Source organism: Fusarium poae, chromosome 2 (genome assembly GCF_019609905.1).
Source record: "Fusarium poae strain DAOMC 252244 chromosome 2, whole genome shotgun sequence".
Lineage (NCBI taxonomy): Eukaryota > Fungi > Ascomycota > Sordariomycetes > Hypocreales > Nectriaceae > Fusarium > Fusarium poae.
The window spans coordinates 8,874,750-8,892,656 of NC_058400.1; the positions used below are offsets into that span (position 1 = coordinate 8,874,750).

The 17,907-nt window shown below is 48.3% G+C and overlaps 7 protein-coding genes and 1 non-coding gene across 8 annotated transcripts; 2 read left to right on the forward strand and 6 right to left on the reverse strand.

Moving 5' to 3' along the window:
• Nucleotides 1-616: 616 nt before the first annotated feature.
• FPOAC1_007022 (uncharacterized protein) lies at nucleotides 617-2,491 on the forward strand (the record flags this gene model as incomplete). Its single annotated transcript, XM_044851493.1, has 1 exon — nucleotides 617-2,491. The coding sequence occupies one exon, from the start codon at nucleotides 617-619 to the stop codon at nucleotides 2,489-2,491; it is 1,875 nt and encodes a 624-aa protein (XP_044710205.1).
• Nucleotides 2,492-2,738: 247 nt separating this feature from the next.
• On the reverse strand, nucleotides 2,739-4,572 carry FPOAC1_007023 (uncharacterized protein; the record flags this gene model as incomplete). The annotated part of the gene is made up of 3 exons (XM_044851494.1): nucleotides 2,739-3,334; nucleotides 3,390-3,756; nucleotides 3,808-4,572. 3 exons carry the CDS (start codon nucleotides 4,570-4,572, stop codon nucleotides 2,739-2,741), a joined length of 1,728 nt encoding a protein of 575 aa, XP_044710206.1.
• Nucleotides 4,573-5,388: 816 nt separating this feature from the next.
• On the forward strand, nucleotides 5,389-6,388 carry FPOAC1_007024 (uncharacterized protein; the record flags this gene model as incomplete). Its single annotated transcript, XM_044851495.1, has 3 exons — nucleotides 5,389-5,626; nucleotides 5,675-6,124; nucleotides 6,171-6,388. 3 exons carry the CDS (start codon nucleotides 5,389-5,391, stop codon nucleotides 6,386-6,388), a joined length of 906 nt encoding a protein of 301 aa, XP_044710207.1.
• Nucleotides 6,389-6,458: 70 nt separating this feature from the next.
• FPOAC1_007025 (uncharacterized protein) lies at nucleotides 6,459-7,679 on the reverse strand (the record flags this gene model as incomplete). Its single annotated transcript, XM_044851496.1, has 2 exons — nucleotides 6,459-7,248; nucleotides 7,303-7,679. 2 exons carry the CDS (start codon nucleotides 7,677-7,679, stop codon nucleotides 6,459-6,461), a joined length of 1,167 nt encoding a protein of 388 aa, XP_044710208.1.
• A 504-nt stretch (nucleotides 7,680-8,183) lies between these two features.
• Nucleotides 8,184-9,734, reverse strand: FPOAC1_007026 (uncharacterized protein; the record flags this gene model as incomplete). The annotated part of the gene is made up of 2 exons (XM_044851497.1): nucleotides 8,184-9,443; nucleotides 9,567-9,734. The coding sequence occupies 2 exons, from the start codon at nucleotides 9,732-9,734 to the stop codon at nucleotides 8,184-8,186; spliced, it is 1,428 nt and encodes a 475-aa protein (XP_044710209.1).
• An 860-nt stretch (nucleotides 9,735-10,594) lies between these two features.
• Nucleotides 10,595-10,685, reverse strand: FPOAC1_007027. Its single transcript has one exon. It is a non-coding gene; the product is annotated as a tRNA-Pro (tRNA).
• Nucleotides 10,686-12,451: 1,766 nt separating this feature from the next.
• Nucleotides 12,452-13,123, reverse strand: FPOAC1_007028 (uncharacterized protein; the record flags this gene model as incomplete). The annotated part of the gene is made up of 1 exon (XM_044851498.1): nucleotides 12,452-13,123. One exon carries the CDS (start codon nucleotides 13,121-13,123, stop codon nucleotides 12,452-12,454), a length of 672 nt encoding a protein of 223 aa, XP_044710210.1.
• A 1,187-nt stretch (nucleotides 13,124-14,310) lies between these two features.
• On the reverse strand, nucleotides 14,311-16,171 carry FPOAC1_007029 (uncharacterized protein; the record flags this gene model as incomplete). Its single annotated transcript, XM_044851499.1, has 2 exons — nucleotides 14,311-15,564; nucleotides 15,617-16,171. The coding sequence occupies 2 exons, from the start codon at nucleotides 16,169-16,171 to the stop codon at nucleotides 14,311-14,313; spliced, it is 1,809 nt and encodes a 602-aa protein (XP_044710211.1).
• Between the last annotated feature and the right edge of the window lie 1,736 nt (nucleotides 16,172-17,907).

A 17,907-nucleotide genomic window follows, 5' to 3' on the forward strand; every position in this document is an offset into this window, starting at 1 on the left:
AAGTGAATAAAAACAGTTAAAACAGGAACCGTCACCTTGCCTTTACTATTGGTTACCAAAGTACTTATCCTTAACCGACATGTACCGTCCAAGCGAAGCCATATGCAAATTCCAGTGCAACTTGTAAAACAATGGGATTCCCAAGCCAAGTCCCTAATCGCAATAAATCGCATTTCTTTTGCTTCAGCTCTATTTCCACATCCCATCCTCAAACTGAAACACAGCCAATCACCATCATCGGAGTCTCAAGGGAGATTCTGGTTCAGCCCCCCCTTGACAGCTTTCTTGGAATGCATGTCTCACTTTACAGGGGCTCCCATTCCAGAATTGAAGGTAAAGATACGGGATAACAGTTTACCAGGCTAGATAGCAGAAGGGTTGACTTTTATGCTTTAGGCTACAAAAATAAATAGACGAAACAAAATGGTCTAGGGAGCATAAAGTGACCAACGAATTTAGTCTCTTATGTTTCTAGCGGCCAACGTTTCTACTACCCTGATGCCAGGGACCAAGTCCCCTCCTCCCTTGCGTGTAGTCCCAACAGCCCTTATATCACAGCCAGCCCACCCTTTGGGGTCTGTCTTGCTTAGGGGTCAGCATTTTTCTTTATGCCATCATGGTTGTCATATCTGGCTCACCTTGGGCCAAAAAGGTCGCATTCATTGTCATCTCATTCAATCTTTTGTTTTGGTGGTATTGTTTCTCCGTCCCTCAAACAGACGATGTCAATCCACCACCACCATCAAGAATACAACGATCAGAAACCATACCCAACCCCAAAATAATTGCCGAGAAGAAAGAAAAAGAAGCACTTAAAAAAGAAAAGGAGGAAAAGGCCGCCGAACCACCCACCGACAAAAATGGCTTCAAGACGTTTCGCTCATGGAGTCACTTCGAAATCACCAAACCCAGCAATGAAAAGACATTCATCTTCCGTCGCTTCAAGAGCTCGCCGCATAAACCACCTCACATCGAATGGAACCCCAACGGGGGCGAACTCTCAAAGGGATACGTCTTTATCACGCCGCAATCTACAGGACAAGACAAAGGTATCGCGCAGGCTGCTTCTTTCATCATGAAACAAAACGCAGAACTTATCTACGCTCATGATGATGAACCTCTTGACTCGGAAGGCTTTCGTGTACAGAATATCAACAATGAGCAGTTTCTTACGCTGTGGCGCGGGACGAGAAAGGGTGCGCATGGGTTTGGAGAGGTGGTTATTATGAACAATCAGTACGAAAAGACAATTATTCATCTCGATGCTATCATCAACAATATGTTTGGGCAAAAGTTCAAGGGTCAATTAGACTTTCACGAGCAGGAGTTGACGACGAGGGGAACCATCTTGGTCACGGCTTACAACACGACTGCGTGGAACTTGACTGCCATGGGTGGTTCAGAGAGAGGATTCGTGTCCGACTCTATGTTTTTCGAGATTGACATTGAGACTGAAGAAGTTCTCTTTAGCTGGAGTGCGCTCGATCATTTCTGGCCTGAAGATTCCATGCTTCCTCTCATCACTGCCTCTGGAAGTGGTACTCCCATGTCACCATACGACTTCTTCAACTTGAACTCAGTTCAAGCCATCAACCACGATTCCTTCCTCATCAGCAGTCGCAATTTCTGGTCTGTATTTCTCATCTCTCGCTCAACGGGTAGAGTACTCTGGGAACTGAGAGGAAACACCAAGGGAGGAGACTTTGGCGCTATGCCGCCTCACGGACGATTCCGATGGCAGAATCACGTTCGAGCGCTAGAGGCTTCGCCGCAAGGAATGGTGATTAGCATGTTTGACAACCACAACAGTCCCGAGGATCTCACAAAGACAAATTCACGAGGTTTACTTTTGAAGCTCAAACTTCCACCTCGTCTTGATGAGAAGCCAGAGGTTCTGCGTATTCTTTCACCTGATCGCGCAAAGGTGGCTACTCAAGATGGAAGCTACCAGATCGGACTCAGCAACGGAAACTCATTCATGAGCTGGGGCGCTGGTGGTGTCGTGCACGAGTATGGACCTGAAGGCGGTCATGATCTTCGCTGGCAAGCGCGCTTCGGACACGACGAGTCAATCCGAAGTTATCGTGCCTTCAAAGACGTCTGGACAGGTACACCCATGGCATGGTCCCCAGCCCTCGTCGTCGAAAAAGCCGGAGATTCCGTTCTCGGATACGTAAGCTGGAACGGCGCAACAGACATTGAGTCCTACAATGTGTATCTGTACGAACCCGGCAGTGCGATGACGCCGATAGGTAAAGCCAAAGTTTACGGGTTCGAGACGGGTTTTGATATGGGTACCAAGTTTAACGAGACGAGTTGTATTCTTGTCGCTGCTGTGAGGGATGGACGCGAGGTGAAGCAGTCGAATGTGGGATGTTTGCAGGGAAAGACGTTTGTGTCTGGTTTTATGGATTCTAATGGTCAAGCAGCGGGTGATTCGACGACGGAGGAGACAACCATGCAGAAGTTGATGGGTTGGTGGAACTCTTGATGATGAATGAACTTTTGTTTTTTGAGCGGATGGAAGAGTAGATGGCTATTACTTCTAGAATGTACCTTGACTTATGAATGACCGACATCAATTAATATTGAGCTTTATGCAGTTTCCAAAAGTGTATATCAAGCTTTTATTATATACGTCTGTATGTAAACCCAGATAAACACACGTCAAACATCATACGCCCTACACGATCTACATCACCGTCTTTTTGAACATACCCAGGACTAAACGCACTACCTTATGGTGCAAGTCGCTTGGGCGTACGGGGGTAGTAAGCCGCGAGATGAACACTGGGAAGAGCCAGAGCCCAAGCGACAATACGATCGAGACCGAAACCACCACCGCCGTGGGCAGGGACACCGACTTGTCGGAAGACAGCCAGGTACTCCCTGATACCGTCGCTCTTGGGATCGATCTCCTTGGCGCGGATACGCTCCTCAAGCTCGTCGGGGTTGTTGACACGCTGACCACCGGAAAGAACCTCTTGTCCTCGGATAAACATGTCGAAAGCGTTTGTGACGCGGACTCCATCTCCGACTGTGGTGCCGGCATCGTCGAGCTTGGCGTAGAAGGGTCGGGCGGTCTCGGGGAACTTGTCGATAACGTAAAAGTCGGTGTTGTACTTCTTGCGGACAACCTCACCCAGGGCCTTCTCCTGGGGAGTGCTCATATCCTCGTCGTCGCGGACGTTGGCGAACTCGGCAGGGCCTTCCTCTCGGAGGAGCTTCTGGGCTTCGGCAAAGGTCAAGCGGACCTCCTTGCCGGGCTCGGGGAGGAGGAGGGGCTCGGAGCCGTAAACGGATCGGACGGTCTCAATCTCGACAGCGCATCGCTCTGCAATTGAACATAATTAGCTACAGTGTCTTCATGGCTGTTCAGTTAGACTTACCGTGGATTCCACGGAGGATGGACAGGAGAACACCCTCAAGAACGTCAAGAACCTCGAGGTAAGAATCCTTGATCTCCATCTCCAGATCGAGACCAGTGAACTCGGTCATGTGTCTAGGAGTGTTGGAGTTCTCAGCACGGAAAACAGGTCCAGAGCTGAAAACACGCTCACGGCCACCAGCAATCTCGAACTGCTTGTAGAACTGGGGAGACTGGGCAAGGAAAGCCTCTTGTCCAAAGTATGGGAGTCGGAAAACGTTACCACCACCCTCGGAGGCGGCACCGATAAGGCAGGGAGGCTCGAATTCCTTGAAGTGGCGGGGCTCGAGGTAGTTGCGGAAGAGTCGCTTAACTTCGATACGGATGTCCTGTTTGGTGTGTTAATGGGTAGTCAATTGACAGTTTTTGAGCTCACTTACAGCGATGGCCTGCTGAACGGGACTTCGTTTGTGCATAGCAATGTTGTCGAGGTGGGTCAGCATGCTGGCGGAGGGAATGGTGGAGGTGGTCTCGGCAGGCTTCTCAGCCTCCTCACCGGCCTTGCTCTCATCGCTGAAGTTGACAATGGGCTGGCTAGCAGCATCCATGGTCATACCAAGCACAGCGGGAGCAGGAGCGAGGACGTAGCACTTGTTAATGTGAAGCTCAAGAGTGGAAACGCGGCAGCTCTTGACGGGCTCAAGAGGCTTCTTGACGGTAGCTTGGACAACGACGTAACTCTCAGGGCTGATGCTGGTCACGAACTTGACCATGGGCTTGCTAACAACAGGCTCCTTGTCAGTAGCCATGATGACACCCTGAATATCCCAGTTTCCACCCTTTCGAAGCTCGATGAAGCCCATCTTGGCGCTCTGAACACGCGAGTTCTGGAGCCAGGCGCGGACAATAACGGTCTTTCCATCGTACGACTCATCGAGGTTTCGGATCTCAACCTCTTGGGCATCGCTGCTGAAGGACTCGGCGGTGACCTGCTTGTTTCCGTAGCTATCCTTGGCGGGATCGTCCTCGAGGCTCAACTTGGCGGCAGCTTGTTGGGCGGCGAGCTCAGCGGCGCGCTGGGCCTTGAGAGCCTCCTTCTTGGCCTTGGCCTCGGCCTTCTTGAGAGCCTTCTTGGAGGGGCCGGCCTCACCCTCGGCGGGAGGAGCGCCCTCCTCTGGAACGACTGGCTTTGCTTCCTCGGACATGATTGATGTTGTTTCGGTGGATGGGTTTTGGTGATTGAGAAGCTAGAAGCAGGAGTCGTAAGGCGGGGTGGGTTGGTCAATGGAGGGGCAATGAGGGGCAACAGGTTTTTAAAGATTTTGTGCCACGTGACGTATTCGACGTCAGAGACGATGGTCTGACCCCAGACGGACGATGAGCGTTGAGCGTTATCGGGGTGGAGTCATTAAACATGAGATCTCGTTGTGACAATATTTGCAACAGTCATTGATGGTTAATTAGACGGATGAATTACAGTACTGTAGTATCTCTCAGCTCTCAGACTAGCAGCCTTCATCTTTGGCACTAACGAATGTCAGATCGTGACAATAAAGAATGACATGTTCATTTCCATGTCACGATCAAGAGACGGGATAGCGCAATTCGATCCATCATCCCTGGATGTCAACCTTGCATATGGCCTCAGTCGAAATACATTCTGATCAAATGGTCTGCTTAATGATTCTTTCACCGAGTTGACTGTAATCCGACCGCCGAAGTCGCATTGCAAAGCGAATGCTGTCATGCAAGGTAGTCTTTGGACCCTGCACCCTTTGTATCTTGAAGAACATCTGAAAGATTGCAAAGTCAAAGACTCTTTAGTGCGCATCGCAATTGAAGCCAAGATGTAAAAGAATAGGATACCCACCCCGACTTATAGCCGTAGCGTCCTCCAAAATGCAGCATCAGTCATCTGCTGCATCAAAGGTCCCACCTACAAAACCGAAGAACGAGGAGTAAAAGCCTCGTACCTAAATCTCTCTTTTTGATAAAATAAAGACCCATTAAATAAAGTAAAAATGCCTTCCAACGGTGCCGAACGTCTCAAGAACAGACAACCCATCAAGAAGCCCGTCCCGGCGTACCTTCCGGGCCCCGGCTCCGTGCTCACCGTCGATCAAACCCTCTACTCAACCATCCGCGAAGCTCCCCGTGAACTTATCGAGGAGTTTACTCTTCCTATCCGCTCTGGAAAAGCATGGAAGGCACCTGCTGGTTCAATCGTCAAGATCAGTACCCCTGAGGGACCGCAAGTTGGTAAGAGACAATTGATATTGTTCGCTTAGCTCACTTACACCTCCACAGGCGACTTGAACATCTGGAACGCCCACAATCCTCGCGAACGCTTCTGGGCGAGTCGCACTAAGCAGCTCCATGCTTCGCATGTTTCAACTTATGATCGTCTCTGGTCTAACCTGCCATACATGCGTCCTCTAGCAACTATCATTACTGACAGCTTGGATTGGTACGGTACTGATGAGCACGGCGGTCGTGTGCATGATCTGCTGGGCACGCGATGTGACCCTTACATCAACACCGTCCTCAGCGGTGGCCAGTATAACTTCCAGTGCCATTCTAACCTTACTCGCGCTGTACTGCCGTATGGGCTGAATGAACAGGATGTTCACGATGTGATTAACATTTTCCAGGTCACTGGACTAGATGAACAAGGACGATACTTTATGAATCCTTGTCCAGCTGAGAAGGGTGACCATATTGAGTTCTTGGCTGAACAGGATCTATTGATGGCATTGAGTAAGTCTTATCCCAATTTGACAGTGGAAGATGTTAACACGGGTAGGCACCTGTCCTGGTGGTGATCTTTCTCTTTGGGGTTTTGGAGAGGATAGTGAAGAAGAGATGATCAAGTGCTGCCGTCCTCTCAAGGTTGAGGTATACCGTCTTAAAGATGAGACTCTACTGCAGAAGAATGGGTGGAAGCCAGCTGAAGTCTCGGGCTACAGTGGACGTCATGGACTAAATGTTCCATTAGGCGAAAATAGAGAGGAGAAGGCCTAGATAAAGATTGAACGATATACTACATTCTCGTCTCCAAAACCACAATTCCCATTGACTCAATTCTCTTCAATCACTGTGTCTTCTCAGCCTTGGCCTCAGCACTAAGAACAGACTCATCACGATGCTGCATCAATGCAACAAGCGCACCACCAGGACCCGAAAGCAAAACACTCGTAACAACACCTCTAACAAGATTCATCCTCTCCTCCCCGCTCTTCAATTCCGGCTTTACTTCCAGTAGCTGCTGAAGACCCCAGATAAGTCCCGCGACAGAACCAGTAGCGAAATCGTAGATCAGAAAGTTGTGCATCGCTGCGCCAGCGCTGGACATGGGTTCGTACGAATGAGGTGCTGCATCGGGAACAAAAACTTTTTCCACTGTGAACGACCTCGCAATACCGTTGGGGAATAAATCCGGAAAAGCGCTCGCTGCGATGAGGACTGCGTAAGTGGTCATTTGGCTTACCACAGCAATGTTCCATGCGAAGCCGTAGGCATGTCTCAAAGCAGCCTTCTCAAGCACAACCTTTGATCTATTCGCATCCTGTCCGACACTCATCCTCTTGAGAAGACCAGTAAACACAGTCTGGAGGATAAAGATGTAGAAAGGAGCCATTGCCCAGACTGCGTTGGACCACTGTCGAACATTGTAATTGGAGAACGGATACACCAGGAAAATACAGGGCACAAAGTAACCCAACACGAAAGACGGGACAACAGTGTGAAGGCTGAGATAATCGCGAACATGAACGCTCTGCGACCATGACGCTTTGGACGTCAAGAGCAGATGAACGACGTAGTATACCGGCGCAATGAAGCCAAAGCCAACAGACTGAATAACCCACAACCAAACAGCACCACTACAATACCCATCAGCAACCGGACCATATTTAAAAAAAAAGGGTATAACTTACTTGAGCACGAGTGGACTCCATCCAACAGTTCTTTGAGCTTCAATGACAAACACCATAAACGTAGCAATAAGCTGACCACCAAAGCAAATCATAAAAAGCGACACTTCCGGCCTGGACCCATCAGTCACAGCCGCCCAGACGATATTTGAAAAAGCGAAAAATTCATCAAGTAGACCGATTCCCGTATATCGCTTGACAATCAATCTATCTGTGTCGGGTAAGAAGCGAGGAAGAGGGTCTTGGGTTATGCTACGTGACATGTCCATCCAGCCATTGCGTTCGAGCTGGAGGAGGAGCGCGTCAAGGCCGAAGATGGCGAGGACGGCGAGAATGATGATTGTAGGGATACGATGGGAAATATTGGGTGAAGAAGCCATTTTTGAGGTAGTTTCAAAATTATTTGGGATGAAGAAACGATCAAGATTAATTGAGAGTGAGATGAGTTGTGATGGATACAGTCAGCGTCAACTAGACCCCATAACTACTGAAGGATTTTGATGGATCCCAGTCAGCAGCCAAAACTCCGTGTTCATACGGAGTTTATAGAAGCACAACAATCGTGTCACTGGCACTGGGAAAATACATTATCTAAATCTAGAAGCTTTAAAAAGACATATTAAAATACTGGTTCTATTCAATATGGTACCTGCTTGAGCTATCGGGCTCCGCGATACAAAAAAGAAACAAGGCAGTAAGCAATATCAAAACAAAAGAAACAATTCTAGTCAATTGAACACAGTATAAACAATCATCCCGTCATAAGGCAATATACCTAATTTTCCCTCTCAACTGTCCAACATAAAGCAATACCGCGCACTCCGTAATGGTCTCAATAACCTCTAGTAGTACAGTAAACACACCCTGAACGACACCATCTCCACCTAGCGTTTCGTGACTCGCGACTTGCCTAGAGTCTTGTTCAAGGTCGCGGTGGTTGACTTTGTTGTACCCTTGGGTCTACCTCTGCCCTTGGCGACTGGCTTTGCAGTACCCTTCTTCTTGGGTGGTGCAGCAACCCTGGTCTTGGCTACGGTCTTGGCCTTGCTGGTTCCCTTGAGCCTGCTCATGTAGTCGTCCATATGATCCGAGGCAACCTGTTCAATGTAGTTTTGGCTCTCCCAAGTACCCTCGGAAATGGGGTAACCCAACCACTCCACAAATACCTGCTTCTTATTGCGTTGGGTTCTGTGTTTGCGGATGGCGAAGACTAGATACGTGCCTGGGTCCTCGGGGTTTTCGGGTCGTCCACCGGGACGTTTGCGCCAAAACTCAAAGAGGGCTTCGGGGCTGTCTTCGTGGAAGACCTCTTCGGGGGACCAGGTGCGCTCGCCATCAGACCACTCGACACGAAGTTCAATCTTATCGCCAACCCAACGGTAATCCATGATTTGCACGAACTCGTGCTCTTGGTCGTCGTCTTCCTCGGCCTCTTCTTCTTCCTCTTCCTCTACCGACGACTCTCCTGGGTCGATTTCTTGGCCAGGCTCCTCTTCCGCAAGGTCCTCTTCCTCAAGGCTCTCTTCGTCTGCCTCCTGCACCTCTGGCTCCTGCACCTGGGGTTCCTGACCCTCTTCTTCGTACTCTACCTCCTCAGACTCCTCAGACGCCTCAGACTCCCCCTCTTCCTCTTCTTCTTCTTCTTCTTGCTCGGGGACAACTTGGGATCGTCTAGGTCTTGGTTGAGTTCGGCGCGAAGGAGGAAGGTCGCTCTCCGCAAGAGGACTATTCACCGCCGTAAAGTTAGGCTTCATAGTCGCTCTCTTTTTGGTGGTGGATGTCGCAGGAGAATTCGCGGCGCTGGTGCGTGTGCTTCTAGCAGACACTGCAGGGGAGTTCTTTGCACTGCGCGCCCTGCTTGAGAGGGCGGGAGAGTCGCTGGTGCTGATGACTGAGTCTTCGCCAAGCTCGACCGACGGCTGTCTTTTAGTTGGTCGTGGTCGTGGGGAGGATGAGACGCGTTGAGACGCGGTGGATCGTTTGGTAACAGACGACTGAACACCACCCATTGATGTTCGTTTTGGTGTTTTTTTGGAGGGAGGGGGCATCGTAGCGATGGTCTCGCGTCTTGTGCTGGTGATAGAGATATCGCCAGTTGTATCGTGTACAGATGTTGTAGAAGAAACGTTACTACGTCGTGAGAGCTATCCATTACAAAGTCAGTCAAATAATCACCAACAAGTGCTGAGCAGGTGTTGCTGAGGGAAGTCGCGACAGAGTCTGGCAGTGTAGCAGGGCGGGTAGATGCAACAACAGTTGGCACTTACAGGGCTGCGACCTTCCGATTCTAAAAACTGGTTTGATGCGCGTTTGGGGATTCGATGATTTCTGGGTGAAGGATTTCGAGACTGCTGTGAAACTGGCATTGTGGCGGTTGGTGGTCCCTCGGGCTGCTTCTTAAGCGGTGACGAGAGGAAGCCAAAGAGCGCGTTCATGGTGATAGAACAAAGAAAAAAAAACAAGGCAGCGTTGGCACAAAAAAAAAAGGGTCTAAGCCGATGACAAAGAACAATTCAATGCGATCAATGCACGTGTGTAAACGATAAAGAGGAGAAAGGGATGATGCTAAATACAGAAGTTGTTTTACTCGTTTTGTTTTGTCTTATGTGGAAAATGATGAGGATGGGAAGGGAGAGGAACAATGAATGAATGAATGAATGAATGTCTACTCTTTCGTTTGCATCAATCCAATTTGTTTGAGTGACAAGGTCTTGGCCTAAAATCATGATGCGTTTTCTTATTACACATTTAATCCCGGGTCAGGGTGACAGAAGTCGTGAGACGCAGGGCTGTAAAGCAGTAAATAAGCGAGCAGATGGGAGGGTCCGGTGGGCGATAACATGTCCGAATTATTGCGTCTCACATCATATCGAGGTCAGGTTTTCTGTTACGTACTCGAAAGACTGGGCTTTACGCGACGCCCATGGCGCGTGCTAATCTAATTCCCGAGCTCCACACCATCTGGAAGGCAACAAAAGCAAACCGACAAAGAAGGCTGTCCATGAATAGGACAGTTATTCTTAACTTGGGAGTTGACAACATGAAAGACTCGCCCGTTGTTTGTTCTGTTGAAACAGTTAGTCGAAGCTTTTCAGCCCACATGACAGACCATGAGTGGCAGTGGAGAGCTAAAAACGACAAAGAAGGTCGTTTTTCGTCTTGAACTATCAATCAATAGCGCCCAACGAGGACAATACAACCAGCCACCATCACTGACACAGACACCCAGAGGCGCCACAGAGCAAAAAGCAAGTCAACGTCTTCAGCCATCCAAACGCCCAACTGGCAAAAGGAAGGGTCTGGCCGGGGATTGAACCCGGGACCTCTCGCAAGCAATGCTATAGGGTTTTCCCTAAGCGAGAATCATACCACTAGACCACCAGACCGAGCAGTTATTTACTGATTATTGAAGGGGAGTGAGCAATTGGGGATCATGTATACGGCGCGGTCTTTGTTGGTTGAGGCATCTCGACGGTTGTGGTGAGATGCTGAACATCGGGATGGGCGAGGTTGGTGTCAAATGGACAAAGCATTTCTGCTTTGAGTTTCGATGTAGTCTAGCCCGATTGACTGCAAAGCACCGATCAACGGGACGTTGGACTGTTGGCCGTTACACTTGTCCTTCTCTGTAGGGTAAACGTCAACCATTCTTGTTGCACGCGAGACACGGTTTCCGTCATCTGTCACAATCTGTGATGAACTCATGTTTCCCGTTATCGAAGTCTTCAATATTGACAACCGTCTGTTCACTCGGCCTTTTATTAAGCTTGAGCGTGTTTGCGTTGGACGTGGTCAACCTTGGAAGCCGTGAATAAAAGGCGGATCTGGTGAATGGTTCGACAACAAAGCGCACACTACCAAACCAAAACGATGCAGCAAAAGGCCAGATAAAAAGATGAATGGACCAGAATAAATTCCAAGAATTAGGAATGATACGAAGGTGAGTAGTAGTATACGAGCAATTGATCTTAAATGAATGATGCGACAAAATGTTGTCAAACTTTAAAAACATCATTGGAGGTGGTGATTCATCCACGGCTAACTTCACAAGACAACGTCGTCGCACTACCACAAAAACAGGACCGAAAAGTGTTCCACGTGTAACAAGTATTCACATTTTATTTGAGTGGTTGTGTTGCAGTCAGAAATTATCGGAATTTGTTACTGACATAAATCCCGTCATGGACTAAATCGACGGCTACATTGACAGACCTTATTTGAGCTGACCATCAAGGTTTAACTCCCAGTGCTTCAACCTTGTGTCAATTCATTACAGCAACATGAACAATGTAGAAAGTACGAATTAAACGTGCTTTCGCGGCGCCGTTGTATAGCGTTGAATATGCAACACCGTTTATCTAGATTACCTAGATTTGACTTCAAAACTCAACAGTGCTCATATCCACCTTGTCCATCATAAGCACAGTCAACTAGGTAGGTAAGTTTATGGCCTAAGCACCCATAACTTTGACAGATCAGATTCCAGATGAGAAACATGGCCATTCCTCATCACCAAATAACCTTCCTCTTCCGGCTTCGATCCTCCACAAATCATCCCCGTCAATCTCAAATCCGGCACTCAGAACAATAACCCGTAACGGTCGAGATTTTTTTTAAGTCTGCAAGGTACGCGATGCACATCCCCAGGTCCATGTGGGAAATCGTACGATGTGTGGAGCTGCATTCTGAAAGGGTGGTCACGTGATGACCATCTTCATGATGTGAATTCTCTGATTAAAGACACAAGAAGCCCAATTTCTCAGTCAATCTGACTTGGTTTGCTTGTAAAACAGTAATGAGAAGAAAAATCGATGTCTCTTTACCAAAGTTCTTGCGTATCGTGCGCCGCTGACATAAACCCGCTAGCATCGCCATCGACACCTTGAAGGCCCAGACCGTCATCAGGGTGGTCGAGCCAAGCCGTGGTCCCTGTTACAGTTACTTGTAGGGCTGAGGACTTGTGATATCCCTGCATATCAGGCACTTAGAGGAACGCTACTGTCATGTTTAAAAGGTGGACGTCCACCCTCAGTTTACGATTAACTTGTTCTTGTCATACACAGACAGAGTCAGCCATGGCACTCTCTATCGCCTACAAATTGAAACGGTATTGTAATTCTTATTCTATCAAACGCTAACTCGATTCCCCCATTTATTTCTTGTCAACAAGGTTGTAGATCTTTTGGATATCACCCAGCACCGCCTCAAAGTCAATCTTAAGATCCTTGAGCAGACCGTCCTTGAACCCAAAGACCCATCCGTGAACGATGGGGTACTTGTTCTCGTGCCATGACTGCTGAACGTCGGCAGACTTGATGACGTTGCGGCACTGCTCAATAACGTTGAGCTCGACGAGTCGGTCGTATCTCTCACTCTCATCGGCAATGGCATCGAGCTCCTTCTCGTGAAGGCGGTACACGTCGCGGATGTTTCGCAGCCAGGGGTTCAGCAGACCAAGGTCTTGAGGAGTCATGGCGGCCTTGACACCTCCGCAGCCGTAGTGTCCACATACGATAATGTGCTTGACGCCGAGGTGCTTAACGGCATAGTTAATGACGCCCATGGCGTTGAGGTCGGTGTTGCAGACCAGGTTGGCAATGTTGCGGTGGATAAATGCCTCGCCGGGTTCGAGGCCGCAGATCTGCTCGGCGGGGATGCGGGAATCGGCGCATCCGATCCAGAGGTACTCGGGGGCCTGGCCAGCGGCGAGGTTCTTGAAGAAGTCGGGGTTGACCTTGGCCTTGTTCTCAGCCCACTCGCGGTTGTTGACAAACAGCCGGTCGTGGCTTTGCTGGAGGTACTTTGTGATGTCCTGGTCGGCCATTGTGCGCCACGAGGTGGGTTTTGAAGCGGAGGGAGGGTTTGTTGAAGAAGAAGAAGAGGAAGAGGAACAGAAGCGCGATTGTGAGAAGCGAGTAGCGGCTGGAATGGAACGAGAAGCTAGGTGATGAGAAGTAAGGATTGAAGCGATGGAGGATGAAGAAGAAGAAGAGGAAGAGGAGGAGGCCGATGAGCGGAGAGAAAACGAAGCGAGCCTAGAGGAAAACATCATCGGGATATCCACTGGAGCGCAGCTTGGGGAAAGAATGGCGCGATAAAGGACGGGACGAGTGTGGGTGGGATGTGACAAGCCTGCAGTGCAGTAGAGCTTCAGTGCACTGTTGGGGGGGTGATACAGTGGAAGGGGCAGCAAGCTGGTGTAATAAATTTGGGACGGACAGATACCGAAAGGTTGAGATTGGATTCCAATTTGTTGAGTTGAGTTGACGATTAAAAAAAACCTTTCTTTTTTTTGACTCAACTGCCTTGAAACAGAAAGTCACTAGTATCAATTAACTTTTGAACCTCCACTGACGACGATAAGTCTTGATAACAGTAACAGCCCCCAAGAAAGATTCGGACGACGGCCCGTACGTAGCCGTGATTTACCCCGGCAGTTGACGAGACATTTCCGAGTAGACTCCGTAAAGAGTCACCAATCAATTGACAATTACCGTGTGTAATTACTTGCTCTCAATTGAATTCGAGCTACTGTTTTGGTTTGGTGCTTCGTTGGGGAGACGAGATTTGTAACCCATGTAATGTTACAGGCCAGGGTTGTACTACAGATCATATTACAGGGCAGTAGGGACGGAACCCGGGGAACATCGTCTCGTTTTTTTGTCATTTCCATCGCTGCCGATGACCCCACGCTTAAGCACTAAAAAATGTTGGTGCTGATTCTGAGAGCTGCTAGATTGAACAGTCATCGTCATAACAACCCGAATTGCCGGATTCCGGAGGGAGCTTTGGTCTTCTGGAAGAGCTTCCCTTGAAAACCCCTCTTTTTTATTTATTTATTCCCGGCATGCCAGCAAAAGTAAAAGAGACTTGATACAACTCATATTTTGAGTGTATCCGTCTCATAACGAAGAAATAACCAGGCCATAAATTACCTGCTAAAAACAAAACTTCAATTACGCCCTCAAGATTGCATTGCATGGACACGTCGTAGATCCTACCATTTTCTTCTCATACCCCCTGTTCCTTGTGTCTCTGATCTCGTCGTGCTTTATAAGCGGCTAACCAACTCCCATCTCCCACGCACTTGTCCTGAGAGCTGTCGTAATTCTCCAATTTCGTCTCCAAAAACCTCCTGGATTCCCTCACATGTTCTTCTATTATAGCCGCCTTGTCCTCTTGTCTACAAACCCGCTGGGCCTCGAGATCTGCCTCTTCCTTCTGACCCCTGGCCGTATCAACTGCGGCCTGTAGCATCTGTTGATCTCGATCTACCGACTCAACCATTTCGCTCATTCTGCGCTTCCGCGTCACCTTTTCCTCGACATTGGCCCTGAGAGAATTTATGTGCTTGTCCAGTGAAGCCTCCAGGATCTTCATGGCGTTGGCCACGCTCTCATTCGCCTCACTGTCTTCTCCAAATCCAGAAACGACCTGACGGCATTGTTCGATGCGAGCGTTCTTTTCCTGTACTTTCTTGTCAACTTGAGCTTCGGCCGCCTGGTGTTCTAATGCGGCGTCGTCAAGCTTCTGTTTGTAATTTGCATACATCTTGGCGTTCTCTAGGAGCGCCTTTTCCCTCCCCTCCAACCTCTGCTCCATCTCATGGAGTTTGGCAATACACTTGTCACTCTTTTTCACCAGAGAAGATCTGTCCGGCAGTTGTAGACAAGAGAGATGTGCGGCCATGTCTTTATTGCTCATGTTGAGCGTCAAAGAACTCTCGATCCTGCGTCGCTTGGGTTTGGGCTCATGTGTGTCGACGATAGACAACTTGGAGCCCTCAATTGCATCGGTAACACGTCGCTTGGGGGACGTCACTCCAATGACACCGTTCGCTATTCTTTTAGTAATATTTTTGAAGGGTGTCTGGCTCCTCCCCCGGTCACTTCGAAGCGGCGATATGCTATTCTGCTGGCTGTTTCTATCAGGAGACTCTGCCGCTGGTGGGGTAGCACGTGAAAACAAGTCGTTTTTGTGAAGAGGGTATGGGGACTTCTTTTTGGGCGAGGTTGTCAACGGCGTGGACTTGCGACGTTGTGGCGCCTCTGGGGTCTTGTATGGGGTTTGAGGCGTGGGGGACTGCGACGGCTGTTGATGGGGAGTCGCGCGTTTACCATTCAGCATGTCCATGATTAACTTTCCTGGGTCATCATCCCATCTCTGAGGGTTTTTCAAGTTGATCGTCCCGGACTTGGCAAGCTCAATGGCGGCCATGATGGCGAACCGTCCACTAGCGAATCGTTGTTCATGCTTGGGACCTATCTGAGTAAGTTAGTGGGAAGAAAGACAGACGCAATATGGAGTATAAACTTACAACATTCCCAAGCCTCAACCCCGTTTCCTTCCCATAATGTCCATACACCCATTGGGAGAGCTTACTCTCGACATCCTTATCGCGCTTGATGTTCGGTTGAGAGTCGTAATGTAAAGCTCGGAAATAGGGTTTGTTTGATGAATCCTCGATTTCTTTGCTCACCAGAACGAGGGACCAATGCCCCATAGACTCAGTATGGCGGACTGGCGCCAGGAACTTATCTGGCTTATCAGGCAGTATGCTCGTCACATTTAGGTCCAAGAAGTTGGAAGGCATCATCTTGAAACCCGGAGGAAGCTCATTTGCCAGAAGATGCAGGATGTAATCGAGGTTTTGCGGAGAGAAATTCTTCTGCTCCTTAAGATCCCTCATGCATGAATTCCTAATCTGTTGCTCCGACAGAGTGACTGGCGAAGCGACTGACGAAGCCTCAATACTATCGAGAGTAGGCGGTTGTCTGTTTGGCATTGTGGGAGTGCTTATTGGACTGGGAAGATGGTTATCGAAAGAAGGAGGATGATAGCCCGCGGGGCGCCGAACACAAGGTGTCGCCATGATGGGAAGATGTCGATAGAGAAGAAAAGGACACGGTATTACATAGTATGATTGAAGAGATTCCTCTGCTGCCTATGTGTTTGGAAAAGCGATGTAACAGTAAGGCAGTTAAATATGTTTTTATGAAAAACAAGATACTTGCAGAACAAAGAAAGGCAGCATGTATCACATTCCAAAAGAAGTGTGGCTTGATGTTGGTTTGCTTGCTTTTTGTTCACGCCAGAATAGTGTGCATGGACCTGGAGAAAAAGACGTTGGATGGTGTATATAATACCAGGCGTCCAATGAGATAAGATTTGTGTTATGTCATGCTTCTGTCGATATACTTCTAGCCGAGAAAGAACAGCAAACAGAAAACTGTTGACAGAGAAACACAGCTGAGAGAAGGCTAAACATGAACCTGGTAAGGTTGGCAAACATGGACAATATGCTCCTTGCTTGTATACAATCGTCCTAAAAAGTATAGGTAGGTCGCTAGTGGTAGCTAGATGCATAGAGTCATTGGTTAATCAGCCGGGTTGTTTTTTGTTTACTGCTTACCCTAGTAAAGAAATAATAGAAAAAAAGTGACATTGGATCCTATTCAAAATGAATACAAAGTGTAGTATATTTCCTAGCGCCTGTTTGTATTTCCACTAACCTGGTCAAGTCTTTGTATATATCGATACTGGGCTAACCGAGATAGACAAGAAGTTATCAGATTAGGTTAGCGAAGTTCCAGAGGCTCTTTAATACAACAAAGAAAAGAACCTACTAGCCCGCCAAGACTGAGATAACTTGTCCAGGTAACTGACCCCTCATCACACCGCAAGATAGGCAAAGAAAAAGAACAATACAAAAGGTGTGACTGGGGGATCGTCTCTAGGGTACCTGAATTTGCAACGTGGCTTGCATATGGCGGGTAGAAGAATGGTTCGATAGGTCCTTGTCTTACAAGTCACCCATCCATCACATCCTATTCCTACCCTGAACTTACAGGTTGTTGATTCTTGCTTAGTCGGCTTCCTCATCTCGGCTAACCAACGATTAGTCTATTCATACCCTAACACTGGGGTTAATATCTACAGAACATCAACATGGGCATCTGAACTTTTATTCCCCGGAGGAACTTCCCTCGCTTGCCTCATGCACAGCCTTGTTACACGAGATGTCTATTCTACTATTACACAACATGTTTTTCTCCTGTAGATTTCCTTCTAAACATGTTTTCCAAGAGAAAGAGAGACATTAGGGTAGTCTGCAAAAGGAATTCAATACAGAGGCTAGATGGTGTCATAAACCAATAGATGCAAAGATCCTATTTACCATGGTGAGGTGGATCTTGTCGTCTCGTGTTTTCTATCAGAGGCCTAGATATCCTTGTGATGATCAAAGTCGCTTACTGGTTGGTGTCGGAATCGCCCCGCTGCTCTGCGCGATGAGATGTCCTTTGGACATGTCATCCTTGTTCAAACAGTCACGGGCCTAGAAGATCGAGAGGGGTGGGGTTGCATATGACATGATTTTCTTTTTTGGTGAGGCTGTGAGGCTTTGTTATATTGAGAAAAGAGAGAAGAGAGTAACTAGGTTTGTTTGTTTTCCCAGGGTTACTAACTTGAGTTGGCGTTGTACATTCTTGACAGACGCTTTTGTTTCGGATTTTCTGAAACATTATCCCGAGACATCTCTGAGTAGGCAACAAGATTCCATCTTTTTCTCTCTGTGTAATGGACGCGCAATGTTTGATGCCCAGCCAG